Consider the following 26,324-nt stretch of genomic DNA (forward strand, 5'->3'; position numbering starts at 1 on the left):
ATGTCTTCCGGCGCTCGTCCTCCAGTGCCCGCTCACTGTTTTTGCTGCCCTGATTGCCTAGTATCCAGGGCCCCCTGCGCACTCACTGTGTGTTCACTCTTGCCTGGATGCCTGCGGCTGGGTGTTCGGCAGTCCTGGGCTTCGTCTCCCTCCCGCTCTGCCTATTCTTCTTCCGCCGGGAGTTGGCAGGAGGGGCACTCGGGTCCCGCCAGTCTGGGGCTTGTATCTTACCCCCTTCGCGAGGCGCTGGGTTCTCTCAGGTGCGGATGTGGTCTGGATGGTGTCCTGTGTCCTCTGGTCTTTATTCTAGGAAGAGTTGTTTTTGTTATATTTTCATAGATATATGTGGTTTTGGGAGGAGATTTCCGCTGCTCTACTCACGCCGCCATCTTCCGATCCCTCTCTAGTTCCTTTATTTTTAAAGTTAGATTGTTTTTTTGAGATTGTTTTTGTTTCTTGAGGTAGGCTTGTAGTGGTATAAACTTCCCTCTTAGCACTGTGTTTGCTGCATTCCAAAGATTATGCAGACCTATTGGTTGACCCATTGGTTGTAAAGTAGTGTGGGTAAAATTGCAGTATTTCCAGAATCTCTTGCCTGGCCTTAGTGTATCTCCATATCAGTAGGTTTTTACAAGGGGTGCAGAGAAATGGTCTATCTCCGTATCAGTAGGTAATTACAAGGGAGAACAAGGGCATATCTGGATCAGAGAGATTGGTTGGAGTCCCTTTTTGAAGATGGGCCGCAAGAGAAATGGGTGAGCAGAAGTAGACATCTGCTTGTATGCAATTTTCAGGTTTCTCACTTTGAATGATTTCAGTTTCAAAGGTATTTTGTCCCATGCTGGGGAGATATATTCCCCCCGGAGTTACAAGTAGAATGCTATTTAGCCTCCATGTGTTTATGTTTTTTCAAGTTTTTTTCTTTCCAGTGATTGATTTTCTGTTTCATAGTGTTGTGGTTGAAACAGATAGTTGGTGTGATTTCAGTTTTCCTACCTATTTTAAGACTTTTTTGGTGGCCTAACATTTGATCTGTTGTGGAAAATGATCCTTGTGCACTTGAGGAGAATGAGTATTCTGCTGGTTTGGGATGTAATGTTCTGTATATACCTATGAGGTCTGTTAGGTCTCATGTGTTGTTCAAAGCCAGTTTCCTTACTGATGATTTTCTGTCTACATGATCTATTTATTGATGGAAGTGGGATGGTAGGGTCCCCTACTAATATTGTATTACTGTCAGTTTTTCCCTTTATTTCTGGTAATATTTGCTGTATGTATTTACTCCTTTGTTGGGTATATAGATATTTATAATTGTTATATTTTTTTGATAGTGTGAGCCCTTTATCTCTATATAATGTCCTTTGTTCCTTTTTGTAGTCTTTTAAAGTCTGTCTGATAGAAGTATTGCTATTTCCAACTTTTTTTTTTCTCATTTCTGTTTGCATGGAATATCTTTTTTCCTCACTTCAGTTTCAGTCCACATGTGTCTTTAGGTCTGAAGTGAATGTCTTGTAGGCAGTGTATAGATGGGTCTTGTTTTATCCATTCAGTCATCCTTTGTCTTTTGATTGGAGCATTTAGTCCATTTATATTTAGAGTAAATTATTGATAAGTATGTATTGCCATCTTGTTAAATGTTTTTGTTTTGTCATTTTCCTCTGGTCCTTACTTCTCTTGCTCTCTTCCCTTGTGCATGGTGTCTTGTGTGTGTGTGTGTGTGTGTGTGTGTGTGTGTTGTATGGTTGGATTCCTTTCTCTTTATTTTTTGTGTATCTCATAGGTTTTTAGTTTGTGGTTTATATCACATCATTATATGTGATGTCTGTCAATTTTTAGTTGTTAGTCACTTAAGTTCAAATGAATTCAAACAGCACTACATTTAAAATTTTTCTCCTCCCCATTTTATATATTAATGATGTGTTCTTCAACACCTTTTATTTAGTGATTTCCTGAACTAATTTTTAGATGCAGTTGATTTTACTACTTCTGACTTTTAACCTTCATACTAGCTTTTAAGTGATTGGTCTACTACCTTTGCTATCTGTTTGCTTCTACCATTGAAATATTTTCTATTTAGAATTTTCTTGCTTCTACTTATGCGCTTCCTTTTCCATTTAATGTTTCTTTTAAGGTTGGTTTATTGGTGGTGAACTTCTTTAACCTGTGTTTATCTAAGAAGCTCTTTATTTCCTTCAGTTCTGAATGTTAAACTTTCTGGGTAGAGTATTCTTGGTTTTTCTTTCAGCACTTTAGATATGTCACTCTGGCCTGTCAAGTTTCTGCTGAAAAATCAGCTGATATCCTTATGGGGATTCCCCTTTAGGTAACCTGATGTTTTTATCTTGCTGTTTTTCATATTCCCTTTTTGTCTTTGATCTTTGATATTTTAATTATTATGTGTCTTGATGTGAACCTCCTTCAGTTCATTTTATTTGGGGCTGTCTGTGATTGCTGGATCTGGATGTCTGTTTCTTTCCTTAGGTTAGTGAAATTTTTAGCTATTAATTCTTCAAATAAGTTCTCCATCCCTTTTTATTTTCTCTTTTTTCTTCTGGGACTCCTGTAATGTGACCTAGAGTGCCCTTAACCTATCCTCTTTTCTTTTTGTTTTTTCTTTCTGCTGTTCAGCTTGAGTGCTTTCCCATTATTGTGTCTTCCAAGTTGCTTATCTATTCTTCTGTATCTTCTGCTGTTGATTCCTCTAGTGTATTTTTAAATTTAATTTATTGTATTCTACTCTGAATGGTTTTTTCTTTTTTTTTGATTTTCTCTTTTTTGAAGTCCTCCCTGAGCTCATCCATTTTTCTTTCAAATCTGGTAAGCATCTTTATAACTAGTGCTTTGAACTTCTTATCAGGTAGGTTAGTTAACCTATTGCATTTCTTTTTTTTTCTGAAGTTTTGTCTTATTCTGTTGTTTGGAGCATATTCCTCTGTCTCATTTGGTTTTTTTTTTCACTTTTTATGCTTAATTCTATGAATTAGTCGAAGAGGCTGTTTCTCCCTGTCTTGAAGAATTGGCCTTGTGTATGGAGGTCTCATGGGGAGACTGCATGTGCCTGATTTTGACTGGCTGGAAGCCAGATGAGTGTTTGATGGGCATGTCCCAGTGTTGGGCCTCACAGGGCATAGGCTGGGGTGTCTTGTGTAGTTGCCTTCCAGGGCTATGCTAGCAGGGAGGGCATTGTCCAGGGTGCACAGTCAGGGAGCTCCCAGTGGGTACTGGTCTGGGTCTTCTCTGTTGGGGTAGCTGGAGGCAGAGAGGCACTGTCTGGGTGTCTTTCATACAAACACTAGCTGGGACCTCACTAATGCAGTGGCTGAAGGTGAATGGGTGCATGCTGACCCAGGTTGGCATCTGGCTTGGGCTGTGCAAACAGTGTGGCAGAGGATGGAATGGGCATGGTGGGCAAATCTGCGTGAGCATCACACTAGTACCCCTTTGGTGGGAGTGCTGAATCTCTAAGAGACACATTTGGGTGTGGGCATTGGCCTGGAGGCTACCATTGTCACATCTGGAGCTGCTGTGTTTACTCTCACCCTGCTCTTGTCCACACTGTCAGTGTGAATATGGAATTAAACAATGGCCCTCACCCTGCTTTCCTCGGCACTAGCAGTTTGTGCCAGGGTACCATAAATGATGTAACGCACCCTGTTTGCTCCCATTTGCATTAACAGTGTGCAGTGTGGACAATGGCATTTGCTCTGCTTCCATCTGAGCTAGCGGTGTCCTGGTGGGAAGGCAAACAGTGGCACTCACCAGCTCTTCTGGTCTCATAGAGATTTCCAGTAGTTCCCCTGCCATGTGATGGCTGTGTTTAAGCCCTCCAGCTTCACAGCTCTTTTCCTGTCACTTTAGGAGACTTTTTTGCTCTTCTAATATCCTTCTTTACTGCAGGGCCATGCTGGGAATGTGGGGCTCCTTCCATTACTATGTCTCCATTTCTCCTGCCATTTTTTATGTGGTATTTTACCTTGTAGTGCATAATGTGTTCACTCAGGCTTCATCTTTTCTCGAGATGAATTGCTCTGTGTGTAGGTGTAGATTTGCTGTGTATGTGGAGGAGGTGTTCTCAGGCTTTTTTCTACACTGCCATCTTGGACCCACCTGTCTGGTGTGTTATTTTCAAACATTTAAAAATGTTTGATCATGCAAAAATGTGGAAAGCCTTGAAAGGAGAAATTGGCAAAAACATAATCTTTGAAGATATGTATATCTTTTTTTTTTTTTTTTAATAATTATTTTTTATTGAAGGGTAGTTGACACACAGTATTACATTACATGAGTTTCAAGTGTACAACACAGTGGTAGAACATTTATATACATAATTCTAGGTTCCAGCTATCACCCTACCAGGCTGTTACAATATCTTGACTATATTTCTTATGCTATACATTACATCCCGGTTACTAATTTATTTTACCATTGGAAGTCTATCCGTCTTTTTTTTTTTTTTTTTTTTTTTTGTGAGGGCACCTCTCATATTTATTGATCAAATGCTTGTTAACGACAATAAAATTCTGTATAGGGGAGTCAATGCTCAATGCACAATCATGCACAATCATTATTCCACCCCAAGCCTAATTTTTGTCAGTCTCCAATCTTCTGAGGCATAACAAACAAGTTTTTACATGTAGAACAAATTCTTACATAATGAATAAGTTACATAGTGAACAGTACAAGGGCAGTCATCACAGAAACTTTCGGTTTTGCTCATGCATTATGAACTATAAACAGTCAGTTCAAATATGAATACTCATTTGGTTTTTATACTTGATTTATATATGGATACCACATTTCTCTCTTTATTATTATTATTTTTAATAAAATGCTGAAGTGGTAGGTAGATACAAGATAAAGGTAGAAAACATAGTTTAGTGTTGTAAGAGAGCACATGTAGATGATCAGGTGTGTGCCTGTAGACTATGTGTTAATCCAAGCTAGACCAGGGCAATAAAACATCCACGTATGCAGAAGATTTCTCTCAGAACGGGGGGGTGAGGTTCTAAGCCTCACCTCTGTTGATCCCCAATTTCTCACCTGATGTCCCCCCTGCGACTGTGCCTGTCTTAGGTTGTTCCTCCCTTGAGGAATCTTACCCGTCTCTGGCTAACCAGTCATCTTCCGGGGCCATACAGGGAAATGTGAAGTTGGTAAGTGAGAGAGAAGCCTTATTGTTTGAAAAAGTTAGCTTTTTACTTCTTTGCATATTTATGCCCTGTGGCTTCTATGCCCAGCATTTGTCTTGAGGTATCTTTACCACTTGGAAGAATTATGATACTCGGTAAATTTGATATGAGGCACGAATTCTATTTAAGGGTTGTAATTAGGAAGGAAGAAGAAAAGCTATAGAAGTAGCAGGCGGAAGAAAACATGGGAAGATTGATTATTTCTTTGACAAATCTTCTTGTAGAGTAACTTCAGCATATATAGGTTTTAAGCTACTACTTAAATTGCGCACACACATTAACATAATAGGAGTATAGTTACATAACCAAAGCATATCTGTAATTACCAGCCATCTGCAGTGAAACCAAGAAAACCAGTTAGGCACCTTAGGCATTTGTGAAAACTTATCTATGATATGGTGGATATTGTCCAACTGAACTTGAACAGTCTGAGAGAAATCAGACAAATTAAAACAACCCATTCCTGGGGACTGTTCACATGCCATATGTTCTTTTAACAGTAAATAGTCTGTAGTTGTAAGAGTTTGGAGCGCTACAATTTGCAATTCTCCAAATTCTTGGTTGAGTTCCAACAGTATAGACCCAGTCAAATTTGTTGTTTTACTGTATGCACAGGCCAGCTTAGATATCTCCTTCCTCATTCCCATGGCAAGTCCAGGAACTGGTGGGATGAGTGCATCTACAGCTGTAGCAGTGCGTGGATCTTTGTTGGGGTTTTTTGATGATCATCTTCTGGCATGAGTCTTCCAGAGAGTGCAGATGTTGGAAGTTCTTTATCATATCGTATCTTAGTTCATTTTCGGGGTAGCACAATTAGGCTTTGATCCTCTGTATAAACACAAACAGACCCTTTGCCTACACTTTTATATGCCCTTTATACCCTTGTGTAGAACTCGTTGGAGGTTACCACACAGGAACTGCCCTTTTTTTTTTTTTTTTGCTATCACTAATCTACACTTACATGACGAATATTATGTTTACTAGGCTCTCCCCTATACCAGGTCTCCCCTATAAACCCCTTTACAGTCACTGTCCATCAGCATAGCAAAATGTTGTAGAATCACTACTTGCCTTCTCTGTGTTGTACAGCCCTCCCTTTTCTCCTACCCCCCCATGCATGTTAATCTTAATACCCCCCTACTTCTCCCCCCCTTATCCCTCCCTACCCACCCATCCTCCCCAGTCCCTTTCCCTTTGGTACCTGTTAGTCCATTCTTGAGTTCTGTGATTCTGCTGCTGTTTTGTTCCTTCAGTTTTTCCTTTGTTCTTATATTCCACAGATAAGTGAAATCATTTGGTATTTCTCTTTCTCCGCTTGGCTTGTTTCACTGAGCATAATACCCTCCAGCTCCATCCATGTTGCTGCAAATGATTGGATTTGCCCTTTTCTTATAGCTGAGTAGTATTCCATTGTGTATATGTACCACATCTTCTTTATCCATTCATCTATTGATGGACATTTAGGTTGCTTCCAATTCTTGGCTATTGTAAATAGTGCTGCAATAAACATAGGGGTGCATCTGTCTTTCTCAAACTTGATTGCTGCGTTCTTAGGGTAAATTCCTAGGAGTGGAATTCCTGGGTCAAATGGTAAGTCTGTTTTGAGCATTTTGATGTACCTCCATACTGCTTTCCACAATGGTTGAACTAACTTACATTCCCACCAGCAGTGTAGGAGGGTTCCCCTTTCTCCACAGCCTCGCCAACATTTGTTGTTGTTTGTCTTTTGGATGGCAGCCATCCTTACTGGTGTGAGGTGATACCTCATTGTAGTTTTAATTTGCATTTCTCTGATAATTAGCGATGTGGAGCATCTTTTCATGTGTCTGTTGGCCATCTGTATTTCTTTTTTGGAGAACTGTCTGTTCAGTTCCTCTGCCCATTTTTTAATTGGGTTATTTGTTTTTTGTTTGTTGAGGCGTGAGAGCTCCTTGTATATTCTGGACGTCAAGCCTTTATCGGATGTGTCATTTTCAAATATATTCTCCCATACTGTAGGGATCCTTCTTGTTCTATTGATGGTGTCTTTTTCTGTACAGAAGCTTTTCAGCTTAATATAGTCCCACTTACTCATTTTTGCTGTTGTTTTCCTTGCCCGGGGAGATATGTTCAAGAAGAGGTCACTCATGTTTATGTCTAAGAGGTTTGTGCCTATGTTTTCTTCCAAGAGTTTAATGGTTTCATGGCTTACATTCAGGTCTTTGATCCATTTTGAGTTTACTTTTGTATATGGGGTTAGACAATGGTCCAGTTTCATTCTCCTACATGTAGCTGTCCAGTTTTGCCAGCACCACCTGTTGAAGAGACTGTCATTTCGCCATTGTATGTCCATGGCTCCTTTATGAAATATTAATTGACCATATATGTCTGGGTTAATATCTGGATTCTCTAGTCTGTTCCATTGGTCTGTGGCTCTGCTCTTGTGCCAGTACCAAATTGTCTTGATTACTATGGCTTTATAGTAGAGCTTGAAGTTGGGGAGTGAGATCCCCCCTACTTTATTCTTCTTTCTCAGGATTGCTTTGGCTATTCGGGGTCTTTTGTGTTTCCATATGAATTTTTGAATTATTTGTTCCAGTTCATTGAAGAATGTTGCTGGTAGTTTCATAGGGATTGCATCAAATCTGTATATTGCTTTGGGCAGGATGGCCATTTTGACGATATTAATTCTTCCTAGCCACGAGCATGGGATGAGTTTCCATCTGTTAGTGTCCCCTTTAATCTCTCTTAAGAGTGACTTGTAGTTTTCAGAGTATAAGTCTTTCACTTCTTTGGTTAGGTTTATTCCTAGGTATTTTATTTTTTTTGATGCAATTGTGAATGGAGTTGTTTTCCTGATTTCTCTTTCTGTTGGTTCATTGTTAGTATATAGGAAAGCCACAGATTTCTGTGTGTTGATTTTGTATCCTGCAACTTTGCTGTATTCCGATATCAGTTCTAGTAGTTTTGGGGTGGAGTCTTTAGGGTTTTTTATGTACAGTATCATGTCATCTGCAAATAGTGACAGTTTAACTTCTTCTTTACCAATCTGGATTCCTTGTATTTCTTTATTTTGTGTGATTGCCGTGGCTAGGACCTCCAGTACTATGTTAAATAACAGTGGAGAGAGTGGGCATCCCTGTCTAGTTCCCGATCTCAGAGGAAATGCTTTCAGCTTCTCGCTGTTCAATATAATGTTGGCTGTGGGTTTATCATAGATGGCCTTTATTATGTTGAGGTACTTGCCCTCTATTCCCATTTTGCTGAGAGTTTTTAACATGAATGGATGTTGAACTTTGTCAAATGCTTTTTCAGCATCTATGGAGATGATCATGTGGTTTTTGTCTTTCTTTTTGTTGATGTGGTGGATGATGTTGATGGACTTTCGAATGTTGTACCATCCTTGCATCCCTGGAATGAATCCCACTTGGTCATAGTGTATGATCCTTTTGATGTATTTTTGAATTCGGTTTGCTAATATTTTGTTGAGTATTTTTGCATCTACGTTCATCAGGGATATTGGTCTGTAGTTTTCTTTTTTGGTGGGGTCTTTGCCTGGTTTTGTTACTAGGGTGATGTTAGCTTCATAGAATGAGTTTGGGAGTATCCCCTCCTCCACTGTTTTTTGGAAAACTTTAAGGAGAATGGGTATTATGTCTTCCCTGTATGTCTGATAAAATTCCGAGGTAAATCCATCTGGCCCGGGGGTTTTGTTCTTTGGTAGTTTTTTGATTACCTCTTCAATTTCGTTGCTGGTAATTGGTCTGTTTAGATTTTCTGTTTCTTCCTGGGTCAATCTTGGAAGTTTATATTTTTCTAGGAAGTTGTCCATTTCTCCTAGGTTTCCCAGCTTGTTAGCATATAGGTTTTCATAGTATTCTCCAATAATTCTTTGCATTTCCGTTGGGTCCGTCGTGATTTTTCCTTTCTCGTTTCTGATACTGTTGATTTGTGTTGACTCTCTTTTCTTCTTAATAAGTCTGGCTAGAGGCTTATCTATTTTGTTTATTTTCTCGAAGAACCAACTCTTGGTTTCATTGATTTTTGCTATTGTTTTATTCTTCTCAATTTTATTTATTTCTTCTCTGATCTTTATTATGTCCCTCCTTCTGCTGACCTTAGGCCTCATCTGTTCTTCTTTTTCCAATTTCGATAATTGTGACATTAGACCATTCATTTGGGCTTGCTCTTCCTTTTTTAAATATGCTTGGATTGCTATATACTTTCCTCTTAAGACTGCTTTTGCTGTGTCCCACAGAAGTTGGGGCTTAGTGTTGTTGTTGTCATTTGTTTCCATATATTGCTGGATCTCCATTTTGATTTGGTCATTGATCCATTGATTATTTAGGAGCGTGTTGTTAAGCCTCCATGTGTTTGTGAGCCTCTTTGCTTTCTTTGTACAGTTTATTTCTAGTTTTATGCCTTTGTGGTATGAAAAGTTGGTTGGTAGGGGTTCAATCTTTTGGAATTTTCTGAGGCTCTTTTTGTCGCCTAGTATGTGGTCTATTCTGGAGAATGTTCCATGTGCACTTGAGAAGAATGTATATCCCGCTGCTTTTGGATGTAGAGTTCTATAGATGTCTATTAGGTCCATCTGCTCTACTGTGTTGTTCAGTGCTTCCGTGTCCTTACTTATTTTCTGCCCAGTGGATCTATCCTTTGGGGTGAGTGGTGTGTTGAAGTCTCCTAGAATGAATGCATTGCAGTCTATATCCCCCTTTAGTTCTGTTAGTATTTGTTTCACATATGCTGGTGCTCCTGTGTTGGGTGCATATATATTTAGAATGGTTATATCCTCTTGTTTGACTGAGCCCTTTGTCATTATGTAGTGTCCTTCTTTATCTCTTGTTACTTTCTTTGTTTTGAAGTCTATTTTGTCTGATATTAGTACTGCAACCCCTGCTTTCTTCTCACTGTTGTTTGCTTGAAATATGTTTTTCCATCCCTTGACTTTTAGTCTGTACATGTCTTTGGGTTTGAGGTGAGTTTCTTGTAAGCAGCATATAGATGGGTCTTGCTTTTTTATCCATTCTGTTACTCTGTGTCTTTTGATTGGTGCATTCAACCCATTAACATTTAGGGTGACTACTGAAAGATATGTACTTATTGCCATTGCAGGCTTTAAATTCGTGGTTACCAAAGGTTCAAGGTTAGCCTCTTTAGTATCTTACTGCCTAACTTAGCTCACTTATTGAGCTGTTATATACACTATCTGGAGATTCTTTTCTTCTCTCCCTTCTTGTTCCTCCTCCTCGATTCTTCATATGTTGGGTGTTTTGTGCTGTGCTCTTTCTAGGAGTGCTCCCATCTAGAGCAGTCCCTGTAAGATGTTCTGTAGAGGTGGTTTGTGGGAAGCAAATTCCCTCAGCTTTTGTTTGTCTGGGAGTTGTTTAATCCCACCGTCATATTTGAATGATAGTCGTGCTGGATACAGTATCCTTGGTTCAAGGCCCTTCTGTTTCATTGTATTAAATATATCATGCCATTCTCTTCTGGCCTGTAGGGTTTCTGTTGAGAAATCTGACGTTAGCCTGATGAGTTTCCCTTTATAGGTGACCTTTTTCTCTCTAGCTGCCTTTAACACTCTTTCCTTGTCCTTGATCTTTGCCATTTTAATTATTATGTGTCTTGGTGTTGCCCTTCTTGGATCCTTTCTGTTGGGGGTTCTGTGTATTTCCGAGGTCTGTTCGATTACTTCCTCCCCCAGTGTGGGGAAGGTTTCAGCAATTATTTCTTCTAAGATACTTTCCATCTCTTTTCCTCTCTCTTCTTCTTCTGGGACCCCTATAATACGGATATTGTTCCTTTTAGATTGGTCACACAGTTCTCTTAATATTGTTTCATTCCTGGAGATCCTTTTGTCTCTCTCTATGTCAGCTTCTATGCGTTCCTGTTCTCTGATTTCAATTCCATCAATGGCCTCTTGCATTCTATCCATTCTGCTTATAAACCCTTCCAGAGTTTGTTTCATTTCTGCGATCTCCTTTCTGGCATCTGTGATCTCTTTCCGGACTTCATCCCATTTTTCTTGCGTATTTCTCTGCATCTCTGTCAGCATGTTTATGATTCTTATTTTGAATTCTTTGTCAGGAAGACTGGTTAGGTCTGTCTCCTTCTCTGGTGTTGTCTCTGTGATCTTTGTCTGCCTGTAGCTTTGCCTTTTCATGGTGATAGGAATAGTTTGCAGAACTGGGACGACTGGAAGGACTTCCTTTCTTGTTGGTTTGTGGCCCTCCTCTCCTGGGAGAACAGCGGCCTCTAGTGGCTTGTGCTGCGCAGCTGCGCGCAGATAGGGTTTCTGCTTCCTGCCCGGCTGCTATGGAGTTAATCTCCGCTGTTGCTGTGGGCGTGGCCTGGCTCTGGCAGCTACTCCAAAATGGTGGAGTCGCGTTGGAGCAGGAGCTGCTGGGAGGCTATTTATCTCCGTAAGGGGCCTCCCTGCTCCCTGCAGCCCAGGGGTTAGGGTGCCCAGAGATCCCGGATTCCCTACCTCTGGATTAAGTGACCCGCCCTGCCCCTTTAAGACTTCCAAAAAGCACCCGCCAAAACAAAACAACGACCACAAAAAAAAACAAGAAAAAAAATTTTTTTAATTAAAAAAAAAAATTTTTTTTTAATTAAAAAAAAAAGGTGGTCGTTCGTTTTTCTTTATTCTCCGGTGCCAGCCTCAGGCCTCTGCTCACCGGTGTTTCTGCCCTGTTTCCCTAGTATTGGGGTCCCTGTCCCTTTAAGACTTCCAAAAAGCGCTCGCCAAAACAAAGCAGCAAAAAAGCAAAAAAAAAAAATGGTCGCGCACTTTTCGTATGTCCTCTGTGGCCCAGCCTCCAGTGCCTGCTCACTGTTCTTGCTGCCCTGTTTTCCCAGTATCGAGGGCCCTGCACTCTGGCCAGGATGGCTGGGGCTGGGTGTTCGGCAGCCCTGGGCTCCGTCTCCCTCCCGCTCTGCCTCCTCTTCTCCCGCCGGGAGCTGGGGGGAGGGGCGCTCGGCTCCCGCGGGGCCGGGGCTTGTATCTTACCCCCTTCGCGAGGCGCTGGGTTCTCTCAGGTGCGGATGTGGTCTGGATATTGTCCTGTGTCCTCTGGTCTTTATTCTAGGAAGGGTTGTCTTTGTTATATTTTCATAGATATATGTTGTTTTGGGAGGAGATTTCCGCTGCTCTACTCACGCCGCCATCTTCCGCCCCTCCTCAAGATATGTATATCTTGTTCCAATTAACATGTACTTAGTAACTTCAGATTTCATGTTCATTAAATGTGTGTATGGAACATTTACCAAAATTGGCCATAGAATTAGTCTCAACATACTTCAAAGGATTAATCTTATAGACTCTGTTTTCTGTCCCCAATTTAATTAAGATAGAAATCAGTAATAGGAAGATAACTGGAAAATGCTGACTGTTTGGAGTGTATGCTCATACTATGCCTTGAGAGTAGGTAAAGATTACTTAACTAGGACACTAAAATGCACCATAAACAAAAATAACAAATTAGCCTGTATTAAAGTTAAGAAATTCTGTCCATCAGCCAAAATGTGTGTACTGCATTGTACACCGAAAGATACGTGTGTGAGGAATGTCACTGAATCATATTTGCAGTAGTCCCAAACTGACAAACCTAACTAGCTATTTACAGTATAGTAGATCAATAAATTGTTTTTTATACAAAGGAATGCTATACAATGAAAAAAAATTATTGCTGCACACGTGAATGAATTTCATAAACATGTTAACTGAAAGAAATCAGATAAAAGTGATATACATTCTGATTTTATTTATATTAAGAACAAAGCAGAAAAAAATTAATCTGATTTTGTTAGAAGTGAGGATAGTAATTGCCTGAAGGATAGAGGGAGAGGTGACCAACAGGGTGCATAAAAGCATTTCTGATAGTTTTTATCCATGTTTTGGTTACATGGGTGTGTTCATTTGGGATAATTCATTGAACCTGTGTACTTAATGTTTCCTTATTATTTGTGTACTTTTTGAATGTGTATTTCAATTAAGAAAACTTTAAAAAAAAGGCCAGTGTGACCGACTGGACTGAATATGAGGAAAGTGGGGTATGGTAGACCATAAGATCAGGGAGAGAGAAAGGGACCAGATCACATAAGCCTCATCATAGATGAGGTTAGCAGGTTATGAAGAGGATGATACTGATTTCTTTGACCTGAATAGCTGGGTGAGCAGTGGTGCCATTTACTGAGGTAGAGCACATTTAAAGAGAAGTCAGGAGTTTTACTTCTGATGTGTGGATATTGAGATACATGTTAGACATTTAAATGGAGATATTAAATAGCTAAATATAAAACTCAAAAGAGAAATCAGGGATGGGGAATAATTTCAGTCTTTAATGTTATAGTGCTTAAAATACTGGGGCTCATGGGAGAGATTACTCAGGCAGTGGATATGGAAGGAACAGGGTGCAGGTGAAGTGGAGTAAGGGGATGACATCTGATCTTTGATCAACATTTTGACGTTAGGGAGAAGAGAAGGAGCAACTAATGAGATAAAAGAAAAACAGGAGAATATGGTGCCTCACAGTCAAGGGAAGTGTTTCCTGAAGCAGGGAGTGAGCAACTCTGTCAAATGCTACGGAGATATTCAGTTAGATGAAATGAGATTTGACTACTGGGTTAATACTATGCAGGGAAAGTTTTTGAGGAGAGTAAGGAATTGCAATAGTGTGTTACAGTTGGGAAATGAATCTCTATAACTGTTCACTAATACAATAAAACTTGAGGACTCTGAAGACTTTTTAGTCTAGCAAAGGAGTACCAGCTGAGATTAATGGTTAAATAGTATATAACAGTAAAATTTGGAAGCTTCAAAGGGGACTTATTACAAGCAACCCATAGTGGATTCTTTTATATAAGATACAAAAATTTTATAAGAATCTACCACAAAGGTGCTACACCTGTATTAACATGGATCAGCATTTATATTCTTAACATCTCCGAGTCAAGTGACTTGAACTTTCCCAGCCTTCATCTTAATTATAAGGCTTTTTAATTTGGCTTTTAATGTGTCAGTGATCTCTTATTCTGAAAGCTTTCATTAATGACTTCTTACTAAAACCTTGAAGCCTTTTGATTTCGTTCATTTTATCAACCATGGCTAAAAGAAAATGTGTAATACAAAGTAAAGAACTGAATGAGTACCTGAAAGTTCTACATGAAAGAATATGGGGCTTATAAATTTTTTTCTCCATTGAGATCAGGAGTTAGAGTGGGCCCTTTGAAGAGAAGTTGGGCTGTTAGGTCGTTCTTTTGCAAAGGAATGAGGGTTCCAGAAGATAATGGGAATAACTAGTTAGGCAGAGCGGTGTTAGGAGGAAAAAGCACACAGCAGTGTCAGGATGAATATGCATTTGAGGCCAATGGACTGAGGTGGCTTATATTGTGTGATGCTGAGGCAGGACAGGATGTAGGTCTGGTTCTAATTGAAAATGGTGAAGAGACCTTTTTTTAATTGAAAAGAACAGGGATTCAAACAGATACAGAAAAGAGAGTGGAGCAGTTATTAGACAAGTGCAAGGGTCAAATAGGAATTCAAAGACAAGAATCCCAGCATAGCTTTTCTTCCTGAAAATTGGACTGTGAATGTGGACTTAGGGCAGTTGTAAGTAGTGTGTGTGTCTGGTTTTCTCCAGCTGTCTCTGCTGCTTTTTGTGTGCTTGCCGTGTTCTCTGTCGTACAGGCTGCAGGCAGCCTTCTCAGTTTTTTTGCCACAACCTACATTATTTCAGCTTTCACTTGGCTGTCATGTCTTCAGCTCAAATTTCAAATGATCTTTAAGCTTTGGCTGTCATCAGCTCACAGATGCCCACCTTGTTTTCATTTAAATACCTAAGACTGGAAATTTTGTCTAATACACGTTGCTCCCCTCTTTGCTTCCTTGGCCTTGGAAGCTATAGCTTCCATTGGCTGCGCTGGAGTCCGGTGCCCGTCCCTTGTTCAGCCACAGCTGCGGGGATGGCAGTCTCTTAGTAGAGCAGATTCCTGTAGAGAAAGGGCAGTGATGGGGCAGGCAGGATGTCTTCCTCATTTTAAAAGTATATGATTAATTGAAATTGTGAAGACTTGGAGTTTTGGAGTAATGGCATAAGGCCTCTGGCTAAAGGAATGAGCATGGAGAGAGGTAGGAGGTAAGTCAGAGAGCTAGCCTGAGCTGTATTATGCAGGCCATGGGATTACATTTGAAGTGTGTGTATTGTGTCTGTATCTCAGGTAAATATCCATCTTTGTTCAAATGCATATTAGAGATACATGGGGGGAAAGTCTGAAGTTGAATACCAAATGAATAGTAACTGTGTCTCTGGGGAGAGGGAGGAGCCAGATTGGGGGCTAGTGGTCAATTACCTTTATATGTGAATATTCAATAAAGGGGGATATAGTCATGTGCTGTTTGTGGAATTTAAAGTTAATTAAGAGAGGTTGGGGTGGGAGGCAATAACCAGAGGAGTGTGGTTGAGGGAGGGCCAGTCCGTGAGACCTGTCAGTCTGTGCAGCCCCAGAGGGAGGCAGCTCTTCTGAGCCCTAGGACTCAAAACAACATAGTCTAAAAACTGCAGATCAGGTCCAGCTCTCTTAAGTTCTTGGCAGAACATTCTGAACACTAGTAACTTTCAGCTACAGTGTGATAAATTGAAAGTGAAGAGTTAGAATGTGAGATATGGATTTCTTAAAATAATACAATATTGATAAAATTACTCATGTTTTATTTTTATTAAAATTTGTAATATTTCATTTAATCTTGAAATATATACAATCTAATTTGGGTTAGTATTTTCAATTGATTGTGTCATAATAGAATACCTATCACATGATATATTGCCTGTACAAAAAGTATCAAACATTGTAGATTTACACCAATGGATGTAGGTAGTGACTGAAGAGTTTTACTAATTTTCATGTTTATTTACATGGTCTTTTAAAATTTAAGCTTAGCATGCAATACATAAAACTTAGAAGAAATTGCTTGTGTTTTTTAGTATTTTCCCAAAAAGGTTAAAGGTTTTGAGAACGTAAGTGGCTGAACTGAGTGTGAAGCACTTGAAGAGTTGTGTAAATTGTGATGAAAAATTAGAAGAATCAGGTAGAAATGAGGTCCTTTCTATTTAGCTAACACTTATAGAACTCTTACTAAGTGCCTAATATTATTCCAAATACTTTACATGTTTTAACTCATTTAACTCTGTGAGGTCAAAGATTAGAGTACACTAGTTAAAAAGGATCAAGAATGAGAAGAACTAAAGCAACCTAACAGAAGTTCTAAGTAATGTGAAAATAGGAAAGTGTGCTAAAAGGTGAGCATGGACATAAACCTGGGTACTTTGTCATAACAGGTACACCTCTTCTTTCAATTTATTCAAATGTGTCTGTTTATTCAAAGATACTGTTAACTTTGCCTTTTTCAGTGGCATTCAACAAGTCAGACTTTCTGCCAATCTTATAAAAATTATTTATTTACTTTTTTATTGAACTACAGTTGATACACAATATTATATTGATTTCAAGAATACAACACAGTGGTTCAACAGTTACATTAAATCCTCACTCCAACTAGTGCCGTTACTATCTGTCAACACAAGAAGATGTTACAGAACCACTGGGTATATTCTTGCTGTACTTCCACCCCCATGACCAGCTTATATTATGATTGAGATGTTTTTTTGTTCCTTTATCTCCCTCCCCCTCCCCACCCATCCTCCCCAATCCCCTCCCCCATGGTAACCACCAGTCACTTCTCAGTGTCTTTCTACGCTGTTTTACTCATTTTGTTTTGTTTTGTTTTGTTTTGAGATTACACAAGTAAGTAGAACCATATGGTATTTATCTTTTTCCGTATGGCTTATTTCACTGAGCATAATGCCCTCTCAGTCCATCCATGTTGTCACAAAGGTAGAATTTCTTTCTTTTTTATGGCTGAATAATATTCCATTGTATATATGAACCACATCCTCTTTATCTATTCTTCTGTTGGTGGACACTTTGGTTGCTTCCATAGCCTGGCTATTGTAACTAATGCTGCAGTAAACATAGGGGTGCATATATCTTTTCAAATCAGGGATTTCGTTTTCTTTGGGTAAATTTCTAGAAGTGGAATTACTGGGTCATATGGCATTTCTATTTTTGGTTTTTTGAAGTGCCTCCATACTGCTTTCCACAGTGGCTGCACCAGTTTACATTCCCACCCCAATGTAAGGAAAGTTCCCTCTGCCAATCTTTTTATTTTCAAAAACTTGTGGTTAGTAACCAATTTTTAAGAGTTATACAGTTGGCCCATTGAATGTTATATCTGAGAAAAATGATGTTGCTACATGTATTTGATGAAATATGTGAATAAATAAAATGTGTTAATATTCTTCTCAGAACTACTGAAATTTGTTAGAATAGCTTGATTGGCTTTTTTGATATTTGGTTTTGCTATAACATTCAGTGGTTCTGGGGGGAAGTTAGTATTCTATAATCTACATCTAGTTTGACATGAGAGAATTGAGGAAAAGGGCATGAAGCACAACACAGAATACTGATTGAAAACATCTTAGCTAAAACAAATGTATTGCAGATATCAGAATACCCTGATCTAAATACCCTGTATCTAAAATAAATACCTGTTTATTTTTTGCTCTTTAATTTCTTCTGAAATGTGGTTTAGGGTTTCCCTCTAATCTATCTCCTAAAAAAATTCCTGTGGAATATAAAAATAATTTACTTTGTTCATTATTGTGGGTATATGAATTTGTTTTGTTTTTTTGTTTTTATAATATTTTTAAACAACTTTTTTGCCTTATTTCCCTAGGGAGTTGGTGTCTCAGTTCATGGGGAATTCCGAGTGGCTACTGAAAAGTCTCTTTTTGCAATGCCAGAAACAGCAATAGGTAAAAAAAACTAAATTTTTTCATAATTACTTTTAGAATCATTCTTTGTTTGATACATTTTCAGGTTATACTGTTGTTGAAGGAATTAATGGAATCTTGGTGATATACAGCAATGAAAGAACATCTGAAAAGATATTAGAATAAGAAGGTACCTAAAAGTTTATATTAGCTCAATAAAAATATCTGAAACACAAAAGCAAAAATATTTAACTGGAGAAACAAACACACTATAGTTAATTTCAGATAAAGGATTATTAGGGGAAAATATTCTTGCATTCAGATCTGTGATCTATTTGAATTAATTTTTGTATACAGTGCGAGGCAATAATCAGAGGTATAGATCAAAGTTTATTTATTTTACATATGGGAATACAATTGTTCCCACACCATTTTTTTAAAAAAGAAGCTGTTGTTTCTCCTCAGATTGCTTTTGCACCTTTTTCTGTATGTGGAACTTGGTGCCAACAAAACATTGTCTTGATTCCTGTTACTTTATAGGTAGTAATCCTCTGACTTTGTTCTTTTTTACTCCAAGTTGTTTTGGCTACACAGATCATTTATATTTCTATGTGAATTTTAGAATGAGGTCATTAATTTCAACAAAAAAAGCCTGCTAGGATTTTGATTCTCTAGAATCTCAGTTTAGAGACAATCAACATCTTAATTGTCTTCAGACCTGTGAGCAATGTTCAGCTCTCCTTTAACTTCTGTAAGCCAAGTTTTATAGTTTTCATTGTATAGTTCTTACACATCCTTTGTCAGATTTATCCTTAAGTATTTCATATTCAATTCTATCATAAATGATTTTTTTGAAACATTCAGTTTAGATAGCTACCAATATATAGAAATACAATTGATTTTTATTGCAGTATAATTGACATAATATCCTATTCGTTCCAGGTGTATATCATAGTGATTTGGTATTTTTATGTGTTACAAAATGATCCCCATGGTAAGTCTAGTTACCATCTGTCACCATACAAAGTTATTACAATGTTATTAACAGTATTCCCTGTGCTGTACATTATATCCCCATTGACTTACTTATTTTATAACTGGAAGTTTGTACTTAATCCCCTTCACCTATTTTACACCTCCATGGCTCCTTTCCCCTCTGGTAATCAACAGTTTGTTACCAGTATTTATGAATCTTTCTGTTTTGTTTAGTTTGTTCATTTGTTTTGCTTTTTAGATTCCACATATAAATATAATCATATGGTATTTGTCTTTTTCTGACTTATTTCGCTGAGCTTTATACTCTCAAAATCCATCCATGTTGTCATGAATGGCAAGACTTCATTCTTCTTAATGGCTGAATAACATCCCAGTATGTGTGTAAAAATTCATCCCACTTCTTTATCCATTCACCTGTCAGTGGACACAATGGTTGCTTCTGTATCTTGGCTATTGTAAATAATGCTACAATGAACATAAGGGAACATAAATTTTTTCAAATTGGTGTTTTCATTTTCTTTGGATAAACATCCAGAAGTAGAATTGCTGGATTGTATGATAGTTCCATTTTTAATTTTTTCAGGAAACTCCATACCAATATGTATAATATATATGTTTTCCATGGCTGCACCAGTTTATATTCCTGCCAGTAGTACAGTATGGTTACCTTTTTCCACAGCCTTACCAACACTTGATATTTTTTGTCTTTTTGATAATGGCTAATCTGATTCGTTTGAGGTGATAATACATTGTGGTTTTGATTTGCATTTCCCTGGTGATTAGTGATGTTGAGCATCTTTTCATGTGCTTACTGGCATTTGTTTGTTTTTAAATGACTGTTCAAGTACTTTGCCAATTTTTTAATTGGGTTGTTTGTTTTGTTGATATTGTTTTATAAATGTTTATGTATTTTAGATGTTTACTGCTTGTCAGATGTATGATTTTGGAATCACTTCTCCCACTCAGTATGTTGCCTTTTAGTTTTGTTGATGTTTTTTTCTCTGTGTAAAAGCTTTTTAGCTTGATGTAATCCCATTTGTTTATTTTAGCTTTTGTTGCCTCTTCTTAAGGACACTGGTCCAAAGAAAACTATTGCTAAGACTGATATCAAAGAACTTATTACCTATGTTTTGTTCTACGATTTTTGTGGTTTCAAGTCTTACATGCAAGTCTTCATCCATTTTGAGTTTATTCTTGTATATGGTGTGAGATAGTTGTCCAGTTTCTTTCTTCTGCATGTATGTGTACATTTTTTCCAACACTGTTTATTGAAGATACAGTCTTGTTTACCATTGTATATTCTTCCCTTCTTTATCATAGGCTAATTGACCATTTATGTGTGGAGTTTTGCTGGGCTCTCCATTCTGATTTATTGTCTGTGTGTCTGTTTTTGTACCCGTATCATAATGATTAGATTACTATAGCTTTGTAATACACTTTCAAATCATGGCATGTGATACCCTCCAGCTTTGTTCTTTTTCTTCTTGATTTCTTTCTTTGTTTTCAAGATTGGTTTTTGCTGTTTGGATTTTTCTTGTTTCTTGAGGTAGACCTGTATTGCTATAAACTTACCACTCAGAACTGCTTTTGCTGCATTCCCTAGATTTGCCCAAGGTTTTAAAAAAAATTTTCTCCTTAATTTCTTTGTTGACCCATTGGTATTTAGTAACATGTTGTTTAGTCTCCATGTGATTATGTTCTTTCCAGTTTTCTTCTTGTAATTGATTTCTAGTTCTATACCATTGTAGTCAGAAAAGATGCTTGATATGATTTAAATCTTGAATTTATTGAGACATCTTTTGGAGCCGAATGTGTGTTCTATCCTGGAGAATGTTCCATGTGCACTTAAAAAAAATGTGTATTGTACAGTTTTTGTCTGAAATGTATCTATTAAGACCATTAGTCTAATGTGCTGTTTAAGGTCAATGTTTCCTCGTTGATTTTCTATCTGGTTGACCTATTGATGTTATTGGGATGTTAAAGTTGCCTGGTATTATTGTATTACTGTCAGTTTCTCCCTCTATGTCGGTTACTGTTTGCTTTATATATTTAGGTGCTCCTCTGTTGGGTGCATAAATATTTACAAATGTTATATTCTCTTCCCGGATTGACTCCTTTATCATTATGTGTAATGCCCTTCTTTATCTTTTATTACAGTCTTTGTTTTCAAGTCTCTTTTTTCTGATAAGAGTATTGCTGCACCAGCCTTCCTTTTGTTTCCATTTGCATGGACTATCTTTTCCCATCCATCACTTTCAGTCTGTGTGTGTCTTTAGGCAGCATGTTTTTTTTTTTATCAAGCCACCCTCTGTCTTTCAATTGGAGCCTTTAGTCCATTTACATTTAAAATAATTATTAATAAGTATGTACTTTTTGCCATTTTGTTCATTATTTTATTGTTTTCTTTTTTTAGTTCTTCTCTGTTCCTTTCTTCTTTCTTTCTTTCTACCTTTTTTCCCTGTGGCTTGATAGCTTTCTTTAATGTATGTTTGGGTTCCTTTATTTTTATTTTTTGTGTATCTCATAGGTTTTTGGTTTGTGGGGTTACCATGAGGTTAATATATATTGATCTGTATATTAACAATTTATTTTAAGCTTCGAGTTGTTTCAAATCAAATGTATTCTAAAAGCACTTCATTTTCACTCCCTGCCTTTTATGTTTTTGATGTCATATTTTGCATCTTTTTATTTTGTGTATCCCTTAACTACTTGTTTTAATGTGTGTTGATTTTACTACTTTTGTCTTTCAACCTTTATACTAGCTTTCTAAGTGGCTGATCCACTGTCATTACTGCATATTTGCTTTTACCAGTGAGATTATTTTTTCTCCCATATATTTTCTTATTTCTAGTTACGGACTTTTCTTTCCCACTTAAAGAAGACCCTTTAACATTTCTTGCAAGGGCTTTTTAATGCTGATGAACTCCTTTAGTTTTTGCCTGTCTGGAAAACTTTATGTCCTTCAATTCTAAATGATAACATTGCCTGGTAGAGTATTCTTGATTGTGTTTCCCTTTCTGTACTTTAAATATATCCCGCCACTCCCTTCTGGCAAGTCTCTGCTGAAAAACCAGCTGATAGTCTTAGAAATTTTCCCTTGTATATGACTGTTTTTGTCTTAATGGCTTTAAGATTTTCTCTTTCTCTTTAACTCTTACTATTTTAATTGTAATGTGTCTTGGTGTGGATTACTTTGAGTTCATCTTGTTTGGTGTTCTCTGCTTCCTGGACCTGGAGGTTAAGGAGGTTCTCAGCAATTATTTTTTTCAATTAAGTTTTCTGCCCCTTTCTCTCTCTTTCCCCTTATGGGATCCATATAATGCAAATGTTACACTTCATGTTTTCCTAGAGGTCCCTTAAACTATTCTCAGTGTTCAATTCTTTTTTCTTTTTGCTGTTGTGATTGGGTGATTTCTGCTATTCTGTCTTCCAGATAACTTATCCATTCTGCTCTATCATCTAATCTGCTGTGGATTCTCTCTAGTATATATTTCATTTTAGTTATTGTATTCTTCATTCTTTTTGGTTCCTTATATTTTATAACTTTTTGTTGACATTCTTACTGTCCTGAGTTTGATTAGCAACTTTATGACCATTACTTTGAACTCTTTGTCAGGTAGATTTCCTTTTCTCCATTTCATTAGGTTTTTTCCTGGGGGTTTTATCCTGTTCTTTCATTTGGAACATATTCCTATTTCCTTGGTTAGTCTGACTTTCTGTCTTTGTTTCTATGAACTAGGCAGAACAGCTACCTCTCCTGTCTTGAAGGAGTGGTCTTGTGTAGAGGCACTCCCCTTGTATGCTGTGTGTGCCTAGCACTTTGGCTGGAAGGCCAGAGCTGGAGCAGGTGTGGGCCAGGAGGGCCCTGGAGTGCACTGTGTCAGGGCTGCCCTGGCAGGATGTCTGGATCTAGAGTGGGCATGTGCTGGAGTAGGTCTAGGGGTATACTGTGTTTGGGCCTTCTTGGCTGGATGGCTGGATTGGGTGCAGGTGTGGCTCTCTTGTGTTGTGCGGCAGTGTGTTGCATCGTGCAGGGTGTGTGGATGGTGCTGCAGTACACTATTCCAATGCTGCCTTTGCCTGGCACCTAGAGCTGGGATGGGCATAGTAAGGGGGGCTGGATCTTCCTTGGGGGTAAGGCTGGAACTGTATGGTCTAGGAGCCTGGTGCTGGTTTGGGCAGCCCTAGTAAGCCAGCTAGAGCATATGGATCCTACTTTCTTCACACTATCAAAGTGAAGAGATAATGTAAAAAATGGCACTTGCTGGTGCCCCTGACCCTGGAGAGAGTTCTGGCAGGCCCCTGTCTCTTTGGTGGACATTGTAGGGGATTTCCTTCACTTATACTCTAGTTACCATTTTAAACTATTTTTTTCATTGTGCAGGTGAGTCTATGCATCAGCCCCTCAGTGATATCCCTTCCTGCTGCAGATTGTTGCATTAGCTGTGAGGTTCCCATCATTACTGTGTTTCCATCTCTCCTACTCTTGTCTGTATGGTCTATCATTTGCTGTGCAGAAGTTGTTCAGTAAGCCCTCAGTCCTTCCTCAGGAGGAATTGCTCTGTATATGGGTGTAGATTCAGTGTGTTCATGGGAGGAAGTAAGTTCAGGGTCTTGCTGTGTCTCTATCTTGGACCACCCTCCAAAACACAATTGATTTTTTGTATTGACTTTATGTCTTGTAAACTTGCTAATTTCACTTATTCTGGTAGAGTTTATTTAGATTGCATTATATTTTCTAAATAGATATTTATGTCATTTACAAATAAAGTCAGTTTTACTTTTTCCAATCTGGATACCTTTTATTTCCTTTACTTGCTTTGTAACACTGGGTAGAGCCTCAATACAATGTTGAATAGAAATGTTGAGTAGACATTCTTGCCTTAGGTACATTCTTGACCTTAGGGAAAACACTGTCCTTCACCAATTAAGTATGATATTAGGTGTAGTTTTTTTTGTAGGTGAAGTTTCCTTCTATTTCTAAATTGCTGGGATTTTTATTAATAGGAATGGACTTTGGATTTTATCAGTTTTTTCCTGCATCTTTTGAGATCACCATTGGTTTCTCTTTTTTAACTTGATAATGGTGAATTACTTTGGTTTTTCAACATTAAACTTATCCTGCATTGCTAAGATAAATCTCACTCTGGTATGATGTGTTATTATTATTTTATATGTTGTTGGGTTCGATATACTAAAATTTTATTTGGAATTTTTGTGTATGTGCTCATGAGTGGTATTATTCTGTGATTTCTTGTAACAAACAACCTTGCTTTCTGTTGGCATAAGGGTAATGCTGGTTTCATTTTGTGGAAGAATTTGTGAAGAATTAGTGTCATTTTTTTTTCTCTGTGTCTGGTAGAATTCAGCAGTAAAACCATCCAGGCCTAGAGTTTTCTTTGTAGGAAGGTTTTTAACTGTAAATTCATAATATTTAATAGATGTAGGGCTATTTAAGTTATCTGTTTCTTATTGCATAAGCTTTGGTACAGAGGTCTTTTAAGGAATTTGTCCAGTTTATTAGCATAAAGTTCGTAATATTCCTTTATTTTCTTTTTAGTATCTGTACAATCTGTAGAGATACCTAGCTTTCTCATTCTTGATATTAGTAATTTGTGTCTTCTGTCTTTTTTTTCTAACCAGCTTAGTGGTTTATTTTATTCATTTAAAAAAAATCAGTTTCTTTGGTTTCATTTCTATTTTATTGCTTTTTGCTCTGACCTTTATTACTTCCTTTTTCCATTTTAGGTTTTATCTGTTCTTTCTCTAGTTTCCTAAGGTTGAACTTGAGCTCAGCTATTTGAGACCTAGGTTTACAATTCTATTCTAATTTTTAAATTCCAGTACTTTAAATGAAGTTGCTATACTATCTTATCATTTATGTGTTTCCCATGATAAACAACATCCTTTCTCTCATTCTTATCTTTGTTACTCTGTAAGTAGGTGCATTTTAGTTTCTTTGGCTGCTTTTGAGATTTCTAACTGATCAATGTTTGTGGCTATATATGATGTACCTTGGTGTATTTTTCTTCATGTTTGTTATGCTTTTGTTTATTGAGCTGCTTAGGTGTATTGTTTTTGTCATATTTCCCAAATTTGACATTATTTCTTCAAATGTCTTTCTTTCATCCACTCTATTTTAAGAAACTCCATTTAAATTTATATTAGTTTCATTCATGCATTGCTCACTATGTAAAATTTTTTTTTCATTTTAAATAGTTTCTATTCCTGCATCTTCAAATTCACTAATCCTTTCTTTTGCAGAGTCTATTCTGCCCTTAATCCTAGTCAGGTATTTTTTAGTTAGACGTTCACCTTAGTTTTCACCTATAGGATATCATATGGATCATTAAAAAAAATATCTTCTTTGTTCCTACTTAGCTTTTTGAAGATATAGATATGTTTATTATAACTATTAATGTCCTTGTCTGCTAATCCTTATGTTTATGTTAGTTAAAGGCCAATTTTGATTAATTGTTTTATCACCTCATTATGGATAGTATTTTCTTGTTCTTTTAGGTGACTGGTAACTCTTTATTGTATTCTAGACATTATTAACTTGGGTACTGGATATTTTTGTATTCTTATAAGTATTCTTGAGCTTGCCTGTGAGGTGAATTTAAGTTACTTGGAAACAGTTTGATCCTTCAAAGTCTTTAAAGTTTTTTTTTTTTATTTTAAATGCAGGATTGGAACAGTGTTCAGGCTAGGGTAAATTATTTCCCACTACTGAAGTGAGACCCCTCTTTGAATTCTACTCAGTGCCTTGTGAATCATTAGTTTCTCTTGTCTAACTGGTGGGAATGGGCACTATTCCCAGCCCTGTGTGGGCTCCCAATACTGTTCTGAAAATAAAGAATACTGTTCTTTACTGTGGTTCTTTCCCTAGCCACAGGCAGTTTCCTCTACAAATGTACCAAGCTGAGTACTCATGGGAGACCCTCTGCAGATCTGCGAAGTTTTCTCTCTTTGTAACTCTCTCCTCTGTTCTGGAAATTCTAGCTGCCTTGGTCTGCCTGGACTCTTGGCTTCCTCTCAGATCAGGGACTATGCTTGGCCTGTAAATTTTCTGAAGGCATTAAGGTGAAGCTCTTCAGAGTTTACTTCACTTATTTTCAGATAGTCAGCGATCACTTTTCTTTACTGCCTGTCAGTCCTGTGTATTGAAAATCATTATTTCATACACCGTATCTGTTTCTATACTTGTTTCAAATAGGAGGGTAAATCTGGTTCCTGTTACTATGTCTTATCCAGAGTTCAGTTTCCTGGATTACTTTAGGCTACTTTAGATTAGAAAGTTAAATAAGCTCTCCAAGGAGATATC

General features: G+C 37.7%; 1 protein-coding gene across 4 annotated transcripts in view; it reads left to right on the top strand.

Annotated features, from left to right (window-relative positions):
* The window catches only part of HIBCH (3-hydroxyisobutyryl-CoA hydrolase), a 182,094-nt gene that overhangs the window by 114,297 nt on the left and 41,473 nt on the right, over positions 1–26,324 (top strand). For all 4 annotated transcript variants that reach the window (XM_057503775.1, XM_057503774.1, XM_057503778.1 and 1 more), the window contains one exon: positions 17,968–18,046. In XM_057503775.1, coding sequence (XP_057359758.1) covers positions 17,968–18,046 — 79 coding nt within the window. The remainder of the gene's footprint in view (positions 1–17,967; positions 18,047–26,324) is intronic.

This window comes from Manis pentadactyla, chromosome 6 (assembly GCF_030020395.1).
Source record: "Manis pentadactyla isolate mManPen7 chromosome 6, mManPen7.hap1, whole genome shotgun sequence".
NCBI classification, from domain to species: domain Eukaryota; kingdom Metazoa; phylum Chordata; class Mammalia; order Pholidota; family Manidae; genus Manis; species Manis pentadactyla.